The following is a 17,520-nucleotide window of genomic DNA, read 5'->3' on the forward strand; positions in this document are numbered from 1 at the left end:
TGGCACAGGAGGGGTCCTGTAAACGACACCTTGGCCTCTGCTGTCCCCTCACAGCTTTGGGTCCTTTCAGGCACCAACTAAACCCAGCTTTGGGTCCTCTCAGGCTCCAAGTAAATCCAGCTTTGGGTCCTTTCAGGCACTAAATAAACCCAGCTTTGGGTCCTTTAAGGCTCCAAATAAGCCCAGCTTTGGGTCCTCTCAGGCTCCAAATAAACCCAGCTTTGGGTCCTTTAAGGCACCAACTAAATCCAGCTTTGGGTCCTTTAAGGCTCCAAATAAACCCAGCTTTGGGTCCTTTCAGGCACTAAATAAACCCAGCTTTGGGTCCTTTCAGGCTCCAACTAAACCCAGCTTTAGGTCCTTCAAGGCACCAAAAAACTCCAGCTTTGGGTCCTTTCAGCCTTCAAATAAGCCCAGCTTTGGGTCCTCTCAGGTTCCAAGTAAACCCAGATTTGGGTCCTCTCAGGTTCCAAGTAAACCCAGATTTGGGTCCTTTCAGGCACTAAATAAACCCAGCTTTGGGTCCTTTCAGGCTCCAAGTAAACCCAGCTTTGGGTCCTTTCAGGCTCCAAATAAACCCAGCTTTGGGTTCTTCAAGGCAGCAAAAAACCCCAGCTTTGGGTCCTTTCAGCCTTCAAATAAGCCCAGCTTTGGGTCCTTTAAGGCTCCAAGTAAACCCAGCTTTGGGTCCTTTCAGGCTCCAACTAAACCCAGCTTTGGGTCCTTTAAGGCTCCAACAGAACACAAGGTGAGGACGTGAATTTCACATTGACATTTTTATTAACGCCAACTGTTTTAAATCTTTTTTTGTTGTTGCTTTGTAGTATTTTTTGTTGGGTTTTTGTTGGTTTTTTTAAATTTTTTGTTGGGTTTTTGTGGGTTTTTTTTTTTTTGAAGTCTTTTCTTTTTTTAAACAATAGCACAAAAATGTCTCAGGGAAGCAATCTGACAAGTTAAATCTGATGACCTTCTGAAAAATCAACAGTTAAGCCACACCAAATACGAATTCCTGCTTAAGGAAATAAGAAAAAGGGGAAGGGAAAAAAAAAAGGAAAAAAACCAAAAAAAACCCCCCAAAAAAACCAACAAAAAAAAAAGCTGGAACTCCAACCTTTGTCTGTTAGAGGGTGGCTGGTTAGTAGGGCCACGCTGCTTTGGGGGGGATGATGGCACAGCTTGGACTTCATCATCATCATCATCATCATCATCATCATCATCACTCATTTAAGGCTTCTGAATCAAATTTCCCACCAACATCAGGGAAAGGAAGGGGAGAAGCTCCGGGCAGGAGGAGCTGGGAGCAGCTGGATCCTCTGGGAAGCGAGGCCAGGGCAGCCCCAGGTGCCCTCGCTGCGCACACGGGGAGAGGGGGCTGGAGGAAATGAAAAAGAAATCAAACTGCACGAACCTTTCTCTCTTTAATGTGGCTGTGAGAGGTGTTTCCTTTACAATCCCGATCTCTCCACGAAGGACATCAGCGAGTGGGACCGACAGGGGAAGGGGGGAACCCAAGAGCAACAGAACAGGGGGGTTTTGGGGGGTTTGGGGTTGTTTTTTTTTTCTGTTTTTTTGTGGGAATTTTTTTTTTTGCCGAGAGGTAACACAAAAGGGAAAGGGGGAACCCTACTATCCTTGGGGTGGGGGGGGTTGCAGGGACATCTCCCCAAAACCTTGCACAGACTCTGTGAATCCACACCTGCCTGGCCCAGTGACCTGTTCCACACAAGGCTGAGGCCCCACTCCTGCCCCAGACTCTCCACTGACCTAAAAACCCCTGGTTTCCTCTTTTTTATTGTGGGGAGGAAGGGAGGGAGGGTGTAAAAAACAGAACATCTGTCAATAAGAGTGTCAGGAAAGGGGAGAGGGGGGTGTTAAATATTTTAACCACTGACAAGGCTTGAGGAAGTTTCACAGTTTTGTTATGCTCTATTTTATTACTATCATATTTACAGATTTTTCTCTCTCTTTTTTTTGATTTTTTTTTTAATATTTTTGTACTTTTTTCTTTCTCTCTCTCTCTCTTTTCTGCAGAATCGCTGATAAATTTTTTTTGTTTTGCTGTCGCTGTTGTTTTTCTTTTTTCAAACAGAATTTTCCCAAATTCTTGGAGTGTGAGCAGGAACCGGTTAAACTCTACATTCACGGTCCAATCCCCACGGGCTTGAGGAGGAGGAGGAGGAGGAGAAGGAGAAGAGGAGGAAATAAACCAAAAAAAAAAAAACCAAACAAAACAAAACCAAATAAAGGAGGGGGTGAAGGGTGGAAATAAAAGACTCCCAACTTCTTGGCATGTGGATCAGCGGTGGGGGGGCTCCTCCCTGGTCCCCTGGGCTGCGCTGGGGGCCGGTGCTGGCGCTGGGGGCTCACACGGGGGCCGGGGGGGCCCGGCGCTGCTGCAGGAAGTGCTGGATGCTGTCGGCGTCGCGCCGCAGCCACGCCGCGTTCAGCAGGATGTTCTCGCAGCACTGCTGCACCGTGCGCTCGGCCGACGGCGCCGGGTGGCTCTCGAAGAAAGCCTGAGAGGGGCGGGACAAGGACAGAGCTGTGGGAGGAGGGTTTTGAACGGGACCGACCCCTTTGGGTACGCGCAAGTTTGGAGGCGGCGATGGGGAATCGCCCACGGAGAGGGGAAGGGGGGGGGAAAGGGAAGCTGAAATCGCAGCGGGGTTTGGGGCTGAGGGAGCTGGAAAATAAAATCACCCGGCTGCCAGCCCCAAAGCTCTGTCAGAGCCACGGGCAGCCCGGCCCTGGGCGCTTCCAGGCACGGGAAAACGGGGAAACGCTTCCAGGGATGGGGAAACGCTTCCAGGGACTGGGGAAACGGGGAAACGCTTCCAGGCACGGGGGAAACGTTTCCAGGGATGGGAAAACGCTCCCAGGGATGGGGAAATGCTTCCAGGGACGGGGGAAACGCTTCCAGGCACGGAGGAAACGCTTCCAGGCACGGGGGAAACGGGGAAACGCTCCCAGGGACCGGGAAACGCTTCCAGGGATGGGGAAACGCTTCCAGGGACTGGGGAAACGCTTCCAGGGACGGGGAAACGGGGAAACGCTCCCAGGGACCGGGAAACGCTTCCAGGGATGGGGAAACGCTTCCAGGGACTGGGGAAACGCTTCCAGGGACTGGGGAAACGCTTCCAGGGACGGGGAAACGGGGAAACGCTTCCAGGCACGGGGGAAACGCTTCCAGGGATGGGAAAACGCTCCCAGGGATGGGGAAATGCTTCCAGGGATGGGGAAATGCTTCCAGGGACCGGGAAACGCTTCCAGGGACGCGGAAACGCTTCCGGGGCGGGGTATCCAGTCCAGCTCCTGGCCTCGCACTGGATGATCCCGACAGTCCCACCCTGTGCATGCCTCAGGGCATTGTCCGAATGCTCCTGGAGCTCTGGAGCCCACAGGGATCATCAACCCAAGCCCTGGCCCTGCTCAGGACACCCCAAATCCCAGCCTGTCCCTGAGGGTGTTGTCCAAATGCTCCTGGAGCTCTGAGACACAAGAGGCTTTTCCAAGGAGCAGCTCCCTGCCCTGCCCTGCCAGGACATTCCTGAGTTTCCAGAATGGGTGGGAATGGCAAAATCCCTCCTTTTCCCTGCTACAGGGGAGCCCCAGGGACTTTTCCATGGAGCTGCCTCCTGTCCTCGCTGCCAGGGACAGCCCCAGGAGCTGAGCCAGCCCCACAAGCAGCAGCTCCCGGGGTATTTCGGGATATTTGGAGCAGAAAGATCCCAGGGAAGCCGCCAGGGCCTTTGGCACGGCCCTGGTCCCGCTCCCAGGTTTCCTCCCAGACTGGACAGTGACCTCCAGGCCCCAGTTTGGCTGGACAGTGACCTCCAGGCCCCAGTTTGACAGAACAGTGACCTCCAGGCCCCAGTTTGACAGAACAGTGACCTCCAGGCCCCAGTTTGGCCGGACAGTGACCTCCAGGCCCCAGGTTGGCCGGACAGTGACCTCCAGGCCCCAGGTTGGCCGGACAGTGACCTCCAGGCCCCAGTTTGACTGGACAGTGACCTCCAGGCCCCAGTTTGGCCAGACAGTGACCTCCAGGCCCCAGTTTGGCCGGACAGTGACCTCCAGGCCCCAGGTTGACGGAACAGTGACCTCCAGGCCCCAGGTTGGCCGGACAGTGACCTCCAGGCCCCAGTTTGGCTGGACAGTGACCTCCAGGCCCCAGTTTGGCCGGACAGTGACCTCCAGGCCCCAGTTTGGCCGGACAGTGACCTCCAGGCCCCAGTTTGGCCAGACAGTGACCTCCAGGCCCCAGTTTGACAGAACAGTGACCTCCAGGCCCCAGTTTGGCTGGACAGTGACCTCCAGGCCCCAGGTTGGCCGGACAGTGACCTCCAGGCCCCAGTTTGGCTGGACAGTGACCTCCAGGCCCCAGGTTGGCCGGACAGTGACCTCCAGGCCCCAGTTTGGCCGGACAGTGACCTCCAGGCCCCAGTTTGGCCAGACAGTGACCTCCAGGCCCCAGTTTGACAGAACAGTGACCTCCAGGCCCCAGTTTGGCCGGACAGTGACCTCCAGGCCCCAGTTTGGCCGGACAGTGACCTCCAGGCCCCAGGTTGGCCGGACAGTGACCTCCAGGCCCCAGGTTGGCCGGACAGTGACCTCCAGGCCCCAGGTTGATGGAACAGTGACCTCCAGGCCCCAGTTTGGCCGGACAGTGACCTCCAGGCCCCAGTTTGGCCGGACAGTGACCTCCAGGCCCCAGGTTGGCCGGCCAGTCTCACATTTCCTCGTGGAGGAGCTTCCCAGGGGCTGCTGTGACTCGGCATTTTCCAGGGGACAGGCAGCTGGCACAGCCAGGAGCTATCCCTGCCTCCCTCCAAGCAGCTTTTCCCGGGATTTGGCTGTCACTGCCACTCTACAAGGTGACACAGAGGCTCAGACATAGGAAATTCCCCACTAAAAGCTCGGGAATTCTCTTGGGAATGAGCTGGGATTTAAATCTGGGGTGGTTTTCCCGCTCGGTGTTTTGCAAAAGCAAAAGCAAAATATTAATTCTAATGCAACATTTCTCTGTGAAATCATTTCTGCCGTTAAATCTTTTCTGAGAAAAGTCACTGGGTGATAAAAAGGACACAGGCAGCTCAGGGCTCAGCTGACCTTTGGAATAAAAATTCCTTCTGAGTGTTTTCCTAAAAGGAAAATGATAATTAATGCCCAAAATTTAAAGTTTCTTTTTCCAAGAAGATGTTTTTGGAAAAAATGTGGGGAAAGAATAAATAATGAAGTCCACACCCACTGTCAGAGCTCTCCCAGTGATGGAAGCTGGAATAATTCTGAATATTTTGAAGTTTTCTTTTTTGGGGAGGCTCAAAACTGCTGCTGAACTCTGCTGGATTTTACCAAAGTTTAAATGAATGAAGCAGAAATCGCTGGAAATTCCAGATGACTTCAAAAATGCTGATTTAAAGCATTTCAATAACGTTTTACCCAACCTAAAGCGGGGCAGTTTGGGGACAGAATGGGCCCAACAACAAAATCCACAGGGATTTGGCTCTTCCAGGCAGAGCAGCCCAAGTTTATCAGCGACAAATTAACAAATTCTTTAATTAAAGCTTCTTACCTTCACTTCTGCAGCCATTTTATCATTTGCAAATCCATCCACTGTGAGCTGAAGGGGAACAAGAAACCAAAATGAAAGGTGAAATTCAACATTTCCACCATTGCCCAGGTGTGTGTGGGAAGGGCTCTTCCCCCAGGGCCCCACGTACCTTTATTAGTCTGGATATTAAGAATCCACCTTGGTATCGATTATAAAGCTCCTCCCAGTTGTCCCTTACGAATTTCCAAGCAGCTTTCCTGCCCTGCTTGCTGCCTCCAGCCACTCCTCCAATCACTGACACCGTGTCCTGGGGACGTACCTCTTCCTGGGGAGGGAAAAGGCATCAATATTCCACGTTTTCCCAGCAATTCCAGCGCCTTGGCTTGCAGGTTTTAGGCATTTCTACACCGAATCTGTCCGTTAAAGCGCTTTTTGCGCCGCCAAAAATTTAACGTACGACTCAAAGATCGAAGGAAAAGCAAATCCCCCTGAGTTATTCTCAGGTTACACCCATGAAAATCTGATTTTACTGAAGACTGGCAAGATTTAGAGAGGTCATTTTGGCTCTTTGGAAAATGGAGAGGTCAAAGTGCATTTTGGTTTCCTGGGAATGGGTGCTGGAAGCACAGCACTGCCAGGAAATTTGGGATGAACTTCCACAGCACCAGGAAATAACTGCTGGGAATACAGAAAATCCCTGCAGCAGGTGCCTGCAACCAGATCAAGCAGGTTTTTCTTCATTTGGAGCCACCTCACTCGGATTTTTCTTAATTTGGAACCAACTCATTTAAGATTTTTCTTAATCTAGATGCAGATCACTCAAATTTTTGTTACTCTGGAACCAACTCAGATTTTGTTCATTTTGAACCAACTCTCTCAGATTTTGGTTAATTTTGGAACCAACTCTCTCAGATTTTTCTTGATTTGGAACCAATTCTCTCAGATTTTTCTGAATTTGGAACCGATTCTCTCAGATTTTTCTGAATTTGGAACCAATTCCCAGATTTTTCTGAATTTGGAACCAATTCTCTCAGATTTTTCTTAATTTGGAACCAATTCTCTCAGATTTTTCTGAATTTGGAACCAATTCTCTCAGATTTTTCTGAATTTGGAACCAATTCTCTCAGATTTTTCTGAATTTGGAACCAATTCCCAGATTTTTCTGAATTTTGAACCAATTCCCAGATTTTTCTGAATTTGGAACCAACTCATTTAAGATTTTTCTTAATCTAGATCCAGATCACTCAAATTTTTCTGAATTTGGAACCAATTCTCTCAGATTTTTCTGAATTTGGAACCAACTCTCTCAGATTTTTCTGAATTTGGAACCAACTCTCTCAGATTTTTGTTAATCTGGATCCAGCTCCCTCAGATTTTCTCAATCTGGATCCAGAGCACTCAAATTTTTGTGAATTTTGAACCAATTTTCTCAGATTTTTGTTAATTTTGAGCCAACTCTCTCAGATTTTGGTTAATTTTGGAACCAACTCTCTCAGATTTTTCTGAATTTGGAACCAACTCATCTAAGATTTTTCTGAATTTGGAACCAATTCTCTCAGATTTTTCTGAATTTGGAACCAATTCTCTCAGATTTTTCTGAATTTGGAACCGATTCTCTCAGATTTTTCTGAATTTGGAACCAATTCTCAGATTTTTCTGAATTTGGAACCAATTCTCTCAGATTTTTCTTAATTTGGAACCAACTCCCTCAGATTTTTCTTAATTTGGAACCGATTCTCTCAGATTTTTGTTCATCTGGATCCAGCTCCCTCAGATTTTTCTCAATCTGGATCCAGATCACTCAAATTTTTGTTAATTTTGAGCCAACTCTCTCAGATTTTGGTTAATTTTGGAACCAACTCTCTCAGATTTTTCTGAATTTGGAACCAATTCTCTCAGATTTTTCTTAATTTGGAACCAATTCTCTCAGATTTTTCTGAATTTGGAACCAATTCTCTCAGATTTTTCTGAATTTGTAACCAATTCTCAGATTTTTCTGAATTTGGAACCAATTCTCTCAGATTTTTCTTAATTTGGAACCAATTCTCTCAGATTTTTCTGAATTCGGAACCAATTCTCTCAGATTTTTCTGAATTTGGAACCGATTCTCTCAGATTTTTCTGAATTTGGAACCAATTCTCTCAGATTTTTCTGAATTCGGAACCAATTCTCTCAGATTTTTCTGAATTTGGAACCGATTCTCTCAGATTTTTCTGAATTTGGAACCAATTCTCTCAGATTTTTCTGAATTCGGAACCAATTCTCTCAGATTTTTCTGAATTTGGAACCAATTCTCTCAGATTTTTCTGAATTTGGAACCAATTCTCTCAGATTTTTCTGAATTTGGAACCAACTCATCTAAGATTTTTGTTCATCTGGATCCAGCTCCCTCAGATTTTTCTCAATCTGGATCCAGATCACTCAAATTTTTGTGAATTTTGAACCAAATCTCTCAGATTTTTGTTAATTTTGAGCCAACTCTCTCAGATTTTTGTTCATTTTGAACCAACTCTCTCAGATTTTAATCTGGAACCAACTCATCTAAGATTTTTGTTAATCTGGATCCAGCTCCCTCAGATTTTTGTTAACCTGGACCAAACTCGCTCAGATTTCTCTGAATTCAGAACCAGCTCATTTTACGATTTTTCTTCATTGGGATCCACCTCACTCAGATTTTTCTGAATTTGGAATTTCCCCCCCAAAACAAAACCCGAAGACACAACTCCAAGAGCGACCCACGAAGAGAATTCCTCCAGTTTTAGCCCATCCCACTCAACCCCAGCGCTCTCACAGGGTTATTCCTGAGCGAATATCCTGACAAAAAGGCAGAGTTTTTCCCCAGAACTCACTGAAAGTGCAAAGGTGAGAACTTTTTGGATCAGCTCTGGCTGGGAGATGGCTCCGAGGACGCGCTCGATCCGGTTCTTTTCCTCCTGCATGTCCGCCTGCTTGTGCAGCTGCACAGGGGAGGACGTGAAGGTATCAATTAATAAAGGCTGGCTCCTCACCTAATGAGCCCTCTGTGAATGCCACAGCTGCTAATTACTCATCAAACCCAATCAGGGCTCGCTGGTGACTCCGTTAATCCCCACCGTGGGCTCATCCCAAGGAGCAGCACCAGGAATAAACTGATTTTCACCAGTTCATAGAAAGGTCAAGCAGGATGGGGCCTGCAGGAGGGAGAAATTCCCGAGGGAGAGCCGGGATTCTCCACTAGGTGGCAATTTCCCACCACGAGCCGGGATCGGGGCTGGGGTGTGGGATAAATCCCAGCCCGGAGGGATTTGAAGGGGGAAATGTGGGATTTTGGGGAGCTGGCAGTGAGCACCCACCTTCAGCATGGTGTCCAGAGTGGAGCTGTCCCCGTGCTTCAGCACAGTCACGTAGACCTAGGAGAAAACAAGGAATGAATTCCAAAAAAAAATAAAAAAAAAAAAAAAATACAAAACCCACCAGATTTTTTGGAAATGCACCAATTTGTACGGAATTGGGTCGGAATTCTGACATCTGGAAGCACCAGCATTGCTCCCTCCTGGGAGTTTTAACTCTGGAGTGTAGAGATGCTTCAACTCCTTTATGTTTTCCTCAATTTCAGGGTCATTTTGGCAATTCCAAGAGTGGAAAAACACCGGGATGACAAAAAGAGGGATCCCCATCCTCACCCGGTCCCATCTCCCACCATTTCCAAACCCAGCTCATCTCCCACCTTCATTCCCTACCCTTTGGAATACACCTGCCAAGGGGGTGGGGATAGATTTTGGGGACCCCAAAACCCCTTCCCAGGACCTACAGGACTCCTCAGGTCAGCTGACAGGATGTGCTTTCCTTCCACGTGGTCCTTGAACCGGCGCCGGGCCTCTTCCAACGTCGCCTTGTGCCCGGCTTTTCCCAGTTTTCCCAAGACCAGACCCCTTAGGAGGGCATCTAGGTGGCCTAGGAAGGAGCAGGAATGGAAAAATGGGATTAATTTGGGAGACAAAGCTCAGCACTGAAGCTTTATTTCAGCTGTGTGACAATCCCTGAGGATATCCAAGGAGTCCGGGCCTTTTGTCTCTCTTTTTTTTTAGGGAATACATTGAATTTTTTTCATAGCAAGAGGGTCAGGACAAGAGGATTCCAGCCCCAAACACAACAGGCAGGGCTGAAACCTGAGCTAAATCAGTAATTTTAACCATTTGGACTGACCAGGACAGGCAAACACACACACACACACATGGATTTCCAGCCTTGTAATCCAAGAATTTTCCTGCCCTCCAGCAGACAGAAAGTTCAGCAGGGAATTTTTATCAGTGACAAGGCAGGGAAAAGTTTTACTATTTTAACTCCTAACTGGCTGTTTTGAGGATTGTTTGAAGATTGTACAAAACCACCCCTGAATGCCTTTTTCAGCCTCATTTTCCTCCCTTCTCTCCCCACTTTCCCGAATTCTTGGCGGCTCATTGGCACACAAGATTGCCAAAGTTTCCCAGCAGAAGTTTTCCCCCAAACCCCTGATGATTTATCGACACTCACCATTCCCAAATCCACACCTGGATTTCCCAGTGGAACTTTTAAGCACAAAATTACTCCTGAATGCCTCTTTCAGCCTCCTTTTCCTCCCTTCTCTCCCCACTTTCCCAAATCCCTGATGATTTATTGCCACACCAGATTCCCAACTCCCCCCGCAGGCTTTCCCAGCAGAACTTTCCTACCCTCTCCAGGTTTGGGGTCCCATCCCAGCCTCTCCCCGATGGGGGAGAAGACGTCTCTGACGAACACCTGGATGTCCTCGTAGAAATCCGTGTGGGACAGGAGGGTGGACAGGATGCCCAGGTTGCAGCTCAGGTCGCTCCACACGGTGTAGTTGGGCTCGTTCACAAAAGCTTCCATGACTTTTAGGACCTCCACGGTGCTGATGATTCCAGCTCGGGCCTGAGGAAGAGGGAAACACAGGGATTCATCCCATTTTTTAACAGCTCTTGAGTTTATTTTATTGATTATTCCCTCCCTGTCTGGTTTACCTTGAGCTATAAATTCGATTTTCTCTGTTGTGGGGTTGCCACACCTGAGCTCTGCTCCCAAGGATCAAACTACAATTTCCAAACAAAAATTTCCCAAACAAAATATTTTCAAAAGAACCCCCACAAAAACCATCCCCCCCCCCCCCCCAAAAAAACCCCCATAAAACCAAAACCAACAAACAAACCAACCAAAAAACCCCACAACACCACCATCACCACCACCAAAAAGACCCAACAAAACAAAACACCCACCCAAACCCAAAAACCATCCCAAAAAAAACCCGGAAATAAAAAGACCCCACAAGGAAATTAAGTGACTTCACAAAACTGCAGCAATTCTGGCAAGGGAAAGCAAACCCCCCTGAGTTATCCTCAGGTTACACCCACAAAAACCTGACTTTTCCTAAAAGCTGGAAAGATTTAGGAGAGATCACTTTGGCTCTTTGCTAAATTGCAGGAGGATTTTGGCCCCAAACAATTTTGTCCCTAAACCCAAATCCAGCCCCAATCCCTGGTGCTCAGAGTCCCCAGAGGTGCCCAGGAGTTTGTGGGTTTGTGCCCTGCCCCGATCCCAAAGGATTTTGCCCCAATCCCGGGTGCTCGGAGTCCCCAGAGGCACCCGGGGTTTGTGGGTTTGTGCCCTGGCCTGATCCCAAAGGATTTTGCCCCAATCCCAGGTGCTCAGAGTCCCCAGAGGTGCCTGGGGTTTGTGGGTTTGTGCCCTGGCCTGATCCCAAAGGATTTTGCCCCAATCCCAGGTGCTCAGAGCCCCCAGAGGTGCCTGGGGTTTGTGGGTTTGTGCCCTGGCCTGATCCCAAAGGATTTTGCCCCATCCCAGGTGCTCAGAGTCCCCAGAGGTGTCCGGGGGGTTTGTGGGTTTGTGCCCTGGCCTGATCCCAAAGGATTTTGCCCCAACCCCAGGTGCTGAGAGTCCCCAGAGGTGCCTGGGGTTTGTGCCCTGATCCCAAAGGATTTTGCCCCAATCCCAGGTGCTCAGAGTCCCCAGAGGTGCCTGGGGGGTTTGTAGGTTTGTGCCCTGCCCCGATCCCAAAGGATTCTGCCCCAATCCCAGGTGCTCAGAGGCACCCGGGGGGTTTGTGGGTTTGTGCCCTGCCCCGATCCCAAAGGATTTTGCCCCAATCCCAGGTGTTCAGAGTCCCCAGAGGCGCCTGGGGTTTGTGGGTTTGTGCCCTGCCCCGATCCCAAAGGATTTTGCCCCAATCCCAGGTGCTCAGAGTCCCCAGAGGTGCCTGGGGTTTGTACCCCGATCCCAAAGGATTTTGCCCCAATCCCTGGTGCTCAGAGTCCCCACAGGCGCTCAGGGTTTGTACCCCGATCCCAAAGGATTTTGCCCCAATCCCTGGTGCTCAGAGTCCCCAGTGATGCCCAGGGTTTGTGCCCTGATCCCAAAGGATTTTGCCCCAACCCCAGGTGTTCAGAGTCCCCAGAGGCACCCGGGGTTTGTGGGTTTGTGCCCTGTCCTGATCCCAAAGGATTTTGCCCCAATCCCAGGTGCTCAGAGTCCCCAGAGGTGCCTGGGGTTTGTACCCCGATCCCAAAGGATTTTGCCCCAATCCCAGGTGCTCAGAGCCCCCAGAGGTGCCCAGGGGGTTTTTGGGTTTGTGCCCTGCCCCGATCCCAAAGGATTTTGCCCCAATCCCGGGTGCTCAGAGTCCCCACAGGCGGTCAGGGTTTGTGCCCTGCTCCCAAAGGATTTTGCCCCAACCCCTGGTGCTCAGAGTCCCCAGAGGTGCCCGGGGGGTTTGTGGGTTTGTGCCCTGCCCCGATCCCAAAGGATTTTGCCCCAATCCCGGGTGCTCAGAGTCCCCACAGGCGCTCAGGGTTTGTACCCCGATCCCAAAGGATTTTGCCCCAATCCCAGGTGCTCAGAGTCCCCAGGGATGCCCAGGGTTTGTGCCCTGCTCCCAAAGGATTTTGCCCCAACCCCTGGTGCTCAGAGCCCCCAGAGGTGCCCGGGGGGTTTGTGGGTTTGTGCCCTGGCCCGATCCCAAAGGATTCTGCCCCAATCCCAGGGCTCACCAGGGAGAAGAGGTCGTTCTGCAGCCCCAGCCTGTCCACGGGGGGCAGGGACAGGTCCTTGATGGCCGGGATGAGGCTCTCGAGCATGGCCGGGCTGTACTGGGTGCGGTAAAACCCCACCGTGCCCAGGTTCAGCTGCCAGGCACCAAAACCAGCAGGAAATTTTAAGTTAGGAGCAAAGAATCTGAGGTTTTGTATGTATTTTTATCTAAAATATGTTCTGTATTGATGTGTATTTAAATGGAATTTATTTTATAGTTATGTATTTAAATAAAATGTAAAGTATGTGTATATTTAAATAAATATACCTAAAATATGTCTTTGTATTTATACAAATTTATCTAAAATATGTATTTGTTTTTATACATATTTAGATCAAATACATCTTCATGTTTATCTAAAATATATATTTATATTTATGCATATTTACCTAAAATATATCTTTGTTTTTATACATATTTATCTAGGAGATATCTTTATATTTATACATATTTATCTAAAATACATCTTCATATTTATCTGAAATATACCTTTATATTTACACATCTTTATCTAACATATGTATTTGTATTTACTTATTTATCTAAAATATATCTCTCTATATGTATTTTACATATGAAAACCATATGTAGAAAAATTATATATAGAAAAACCATATATTAAATTATATATTAATGTATCTTATATAAATATACAACATATAAATATGTAGTATTTATTTAGATAAAATAAAAATAATGTAACTATTGACATATACCAACATATATATAAGAATTTGAACATAAATATTATGAGATAATATATAATGTATGTAATACATAAAGTAATAATATAATATTATAAAAATATGCAATGAATGATATAAAATAATGAAATACTACTAAATATGTAACAATGATAATAATTATAATTATATAAAATAATAATATGATATTACGAAGTATGTAATAATTATAATAACGATAATGATATGAAATAAAATAATAGCAATAACCATGATAACAATATTGACAATAATAACGATAACAATGACTAAAAAAGCCACCACATCTCAACTCAAATCCTGCCTTTAATTTCAATTTTTTTTCCAGGCTTGAATTCCCAAAAAATTCCGATTGACACTGCAGGAAAACGGGATGGAAAGGGGAAGAGCAGGAGCCAAAACCCGTTCAGAGGAAACCCAGAATTCCAAGGAGAAAAGGAAATAAAAAAGGGAAGAGGAAAATGAAATTTTCAGGACTTACCTTAACCCACTGCTCAGGTTTGGTGTCCTTCAACACCACGGTGAGCTCGGCTTTGTCCATCAAAATCTGCATTTTGGCACAGCTGGGGTCCTCGCTCGTGCAAATACTGATGGGCACCATCCACATGGGGAAATCCTCCCCTGGAAAAGAGGGAAAAACAAGGAATCAGGGGGAAAAAGTGTGTGGAAAACACCGAGAGAGACGTGTTCAAAATGCAGGTTGGGCGTTGAAAATGAAATTGGGGAAAAAAATTTAAAAAAAAAGGCATTTTCTGCAGGGAAATGTGAGTTTTAGAGGTAAAAATCTGAAGGGAAATGACAGTTTTAGAGTTAAAACCTCCAAATCTTTGAATCATCCTTAAAAATTGAGGGAAAATGACAGTTTTAATCTGAGGGAAAACATCAGTTTTAGATTTGAAACTCTGAGGGAAAACTGCAGTTTTAGAGGTAAAAATCTGAAGGGAAATGACAGTTTTAGAGTTAAAACCCCAAAATTCTTTAAATCATCCTTAAAATTTGAGGGAAAATGGCAGTTTTAATCTGAAGGAAAATGTCAGTTTTAGATTTGAAACTGAGGGAAAACTGCAGTTTTAGAGGTAAAAATCTGAGGGAAAATTGCAGTTTTAGAGGTAAAACTCTGAGGGAAAACTGCAGTTTTAGAGTTAAAACTCCAAAATTCTTTAAATCATCCTTAAAATTTGAAGGAAAATGACAGTTTTAATCTGAAGGAAAACGTCAGTTTTAGATTTGAAACTCTGAGGGAAAACTGCAGTTTTAGAGGTAAAAATCTGAGGGAAAACTGCAGTTTTAGAGGTAAAAATCTGAAGGGAAATGACAGTTTTAGAGTTAAAACCCCAAAATTCTTTAAATCATCCTTAAAATTTGAGGGAAAATGGCAGTTTTAATCTGAAGGAAAATGTCAGTTTTAGATTTGAAACTGAGGGAAAACTGCAGTTTTAGAGGTAAAAATCTGAGGGAAAATTGCAGTTTTAGAGGTAAAACTCTGAGGGAAAACTGCAGTTTTAGAGTTAAAACTCCAAAATTCTTTAAATCATCCTTAAAATTTGAAGGAAAATGACAGTTTTAATCTGAAGGAAAACGTCAGTTTTAGATTTGAAACTCTGAGGGAAAACTGCAGTTTTAGAGGTAAAAATCTGAGGGAAAACTGCAGTTTTAGAGGTAAAAATCTGAAGGGAAATGACAGTTTTAGAGTTAAAACCCCAAAAATCTTTACTCATCCTTAAAATTTGAGGGAAAATGACAGTTTTAATCTGAAGGAAAATGTCAGTTTTAGATTTGAAACTCTGAGGGAAAACTGCAGTTTTAGAGGTAAAAATCTGAAGGGAAATGACAGTTTTAGAGTTAAAACCCCAAAATTCTTTAAATCATCCTTAAAATTTGAGGGAAAATGGCAGTTTTAATCTGAAGGAAAATGTCAGTTTTAGATTTGAAACTGAGGGAAAACTGCAGTTTTAGAGGTAAAAATCTGAGGGAAAACTGCAGTTTTAGAGGTAAAACTCTGAGGGAAATTGTCAGTTTTAGAGCTTAAACCCTGAGGGAAATTGTCAGTTTTAGAGTTTAAACCCCCAAAATTTTTAAATCACTCTCCAAGCCAAACATTTTAATTTAGGTAAACACGGAAGGTGAGTGGAATCAGTGCTGGAATCAGAGGTGGCTCCCACCTGAGGTGGTTTTATTTCATTTATTTTAGCCTCACCACAAACCAGCTGCTCCCCAGCTCCTCAGAGGGCCCTAAAATGGACATTTCTGAAGGAATTCTGGAGCCAAGAAATGCTGTTTTCCATGCCAGGATGTGGAAACCTTGGATTTCCTCAGGTTTTCCCACCTGGATCCAGGCAGAGCACAGGCCCGGGAATGTTTCAGCTCCCAGAATTGCTGCTTTTGCATGAAAAGCAACAAAAAAATATCCCAATATCCCTTCAAAACTGGGATATTCTGAGGTTCTGTGCCCACCCCATCCCTGCTCCCAGCTCTCTTCTTACCAGTATATGGTCCACTGGCACAGAATTTCTTCTGGACCAACTTCAACACTTTGTCATCTTCTTGCTGAGGGGAAAAAAATTTAAAAAAAAAAGAAAAGAAAGCAAAAAAAAAAAAAAAAGAGAAAAGGCGATGATTAGCACATTTAATTTCAGTCTCTGCGTGTCACTGCACTCTGTTTCATGGAATAAGTTGGATTTTTTCCCTCAGAAAAAGGCCCTGCCGCAGGAATTATCCCAGAGCACAAAGGCCTTGTCCCTGTTTGAACACCCATGGCCTGGATTTGCCGCCCGTGATCCTCCCTCATCCTGCAAGCTTGTGGAACAAGCAAAATTGGAGTGGAACCTCCCTCCCCCCACAAACATTTCCCACACCGAGCAAAGTCAGCAAATCCAGGGATCCAGGGAGTTTCTGGGATGAATCCACAGGGATTTGCACCTCCCTCCCCCCTTCAGAACCAGAGCTGCGCCCAGGCTGAGCCAACCCCCGATCCAAGGGAATGCTCGAAATCACGGAATATTGTTCAATTTAACCCGAAGTTAAGGCAAAATTCCATTTTTACCTGTTCAGCCTCCACATAAATGAGTGGAAATCCCATTTGTTTGGTCCACGTGTTCATCACAGCAGCAATGGGTTTGCCACTGGCTTTTTCCAGGCTTTCCCAGAGATCCTCTGCGGGAGAAAAGGATCTGACTCAGGACTGGCAGAGTCTTGATGTGTCAGGTTTTATTAAGGACAGCATAGGAGAGGTTGGGTTCTTCCTCTACTTTTTAATGCTTTTGTGTTTTTATTGAAATTTAACAGACAGGCAAAAAAAGAAAAAGTGGAAATAGTTTAAATCTCCTCAGGGAGGAGAGAGGGGAGCAGCAGCTTCTTTACTACTAAAAAACCCCAATCAATACACATTGTGCTACAAACCCATAAAAATTAACATTAAATATTCAAAGAGGACAACCTTTCCCCTTTAGTTTTTTTATGTATTATGTCAAAAATGACTGACCAAACACCACAGATTGGATTTGGCTGATTGAGCTTTGATGTCCCCACTCCCACATTTGTGCCTGATACACAACAAAAAAAAAAAAATTAAAAAGGTTTAAAAAAAAAAAAGTGCTGTGGAGTATCAGACTTCAACCTGTTTAATCACAATATCAATACTGCAAAAGGCTCTCTTGGCAAAGCAAATATTTCTAAATTATAGATGTGGTCAGTGATAACTCAGCCCTTCCAGATCCCCACAGCCACACACTCCCGGGACACAAAACCCCCCAAGGATGCTGAATCCTGGCTGTGCAGGGCACGAAACTGGGAAGAAGGCAGACATTTCCTGGAATTTCAATTATTTCCTGGCATTTCAGCTATCTCAGGTGGGACACCAACAGTTCTGAGTGCAGAAATGACTTCTGTGCCCATGCCAGTGACCCAGTCACCTGTGGCAGCATTCCTCTGCTGGAACTTGGTCAGGTACAGGTTCATTCCTTTCCGGAAATCCTGGGAACACACAAGTGGAGATGTCAGAGGGCTTTCCTATCCTCTCTCTGCTCTGCATTTATCCCCAGGAAACAGGCAAGGAATCTTTAAAATCAGTAATTCCATCCATATTTCCCATTATCTTGTTTTTCCCAGGTAAGTTCAGAGCTCGAAGCGGAGACATTTTCAAAACGCTGAAAAAACTTTTTTTAATC

The 17,520-nt window shown here is 46.1% G+C and overlaps 2 protein-coding genes across 4 annotated transcripts in view; both read right to left on the reverse strand.

Annotated features, from left to right (window-relative positions):
• Positions 1 to 1,399: 1,399 nt before the first annotated feature.
• NPEPPS (aminopeptidase puromycin sensitive) overlaps positions 1,400 to 17,520 on the reverse strand; it is a 46,453-nt gene continuing 30,332 nt past the window's right edge. The window contains exons 12-23 of the mRNA XM_032134196.1: positions 17,266 to 17,326; positions 16,398 to 16,507; positions 15,838 to 15,901; positions 13,836 to 13,975; positions 12,592 to 12,726; positions 10,243 to 10,462; positions 9,342 to 9,484; positions 8,884 to 8,940; positions 8,401 to 8,508; positions 5,721 to 5,876; positions 5,573 to 5,620; positions 1,400 to 2,516 (exon numbers count right to left, since the gene is read on the reverse strand). Of these exons, the coding sequence (XP_031990087.1) occupies positions 2,364 to 2,516; positions 5,573 to 5,620; positions 5,721 to 5,876; positions 8,401 to 8,508; positions 8,884 to 8,940; positions 9,342 to 9,484; positions 10,243 to 10,462; positions 12,592 to 12,726; positions 13,836 to 13,975; positions 15,838 to 15,901; positions 16,398 to 16,507; positions 17,266 to 17,326 (1,395 nt within the window). The 3' untranslated portion in view covers positions 1,400 to 2,363. The remainder of the gene's footprint in view (positions 2,517 to 5,572; positions 5,621 to 5,720; positions 5,877 to 8,400; positions 8,509 to 8,883; positions 8,941 to 9,341; positions 9,485 to 10,242; positions 10,463 to 12,591; positions 12,727 to 13,835; positions 13,976 to 15,837; positions 15,902 to 16,397; positions 16,508 to 17,265; positions 17,327 to 17,520) is intronic.
• Positions 2,523 to 5,566, reverse strand: LOC116455872 (foot protein 1 variant 2-like). 3 transcript variants are annotated; one of them, XM_032134244.1, is made up of 2 exons: positions 2,946 to 5,566; positions 2,523 to 2,812 (listed from the first exon to the last, which is right to left on the reverse strand). In XM_032134244.1, exon 1 carries the CDS (start codon positions 4,776 to 4,778, stop codon positions 3,408 to 3,410), a length of 1,371 nt encoding a protein of 456 aa, XP_031990135.1. In that variant the 5' UTR covers positions 4,779 to 5,566; the 3' UTR covers positions 2,523 to 2,812; positions 2,946 to 3,407. The 3 variants fall into 3 exon arrangements, with proteins under 3 accessions (XP_031990135.1, XP_031990134.1, XP_031990133.1); XM_032134243.1 differs by having other exon boundaries at positions 2,904 to 5,566; XM_032134242.1 differs by having other exon boundaries at positions 2,843 to 5,566.

The sequence above is a fragment of the Corvus moneduloides genome, chromosome 26 (assembly GCF_009650955.1).
Source record: "Corvus moneduloides isolate bCorMon1 chromosome 26, bCorMon1.pri, whole genome shotgun sequence".
Lineage (NCBI taxonomy): Eukaryota > Metazoa > Chordata > Aves > Passeriformes > Corvidae > Corvus > Corvus moneduloides.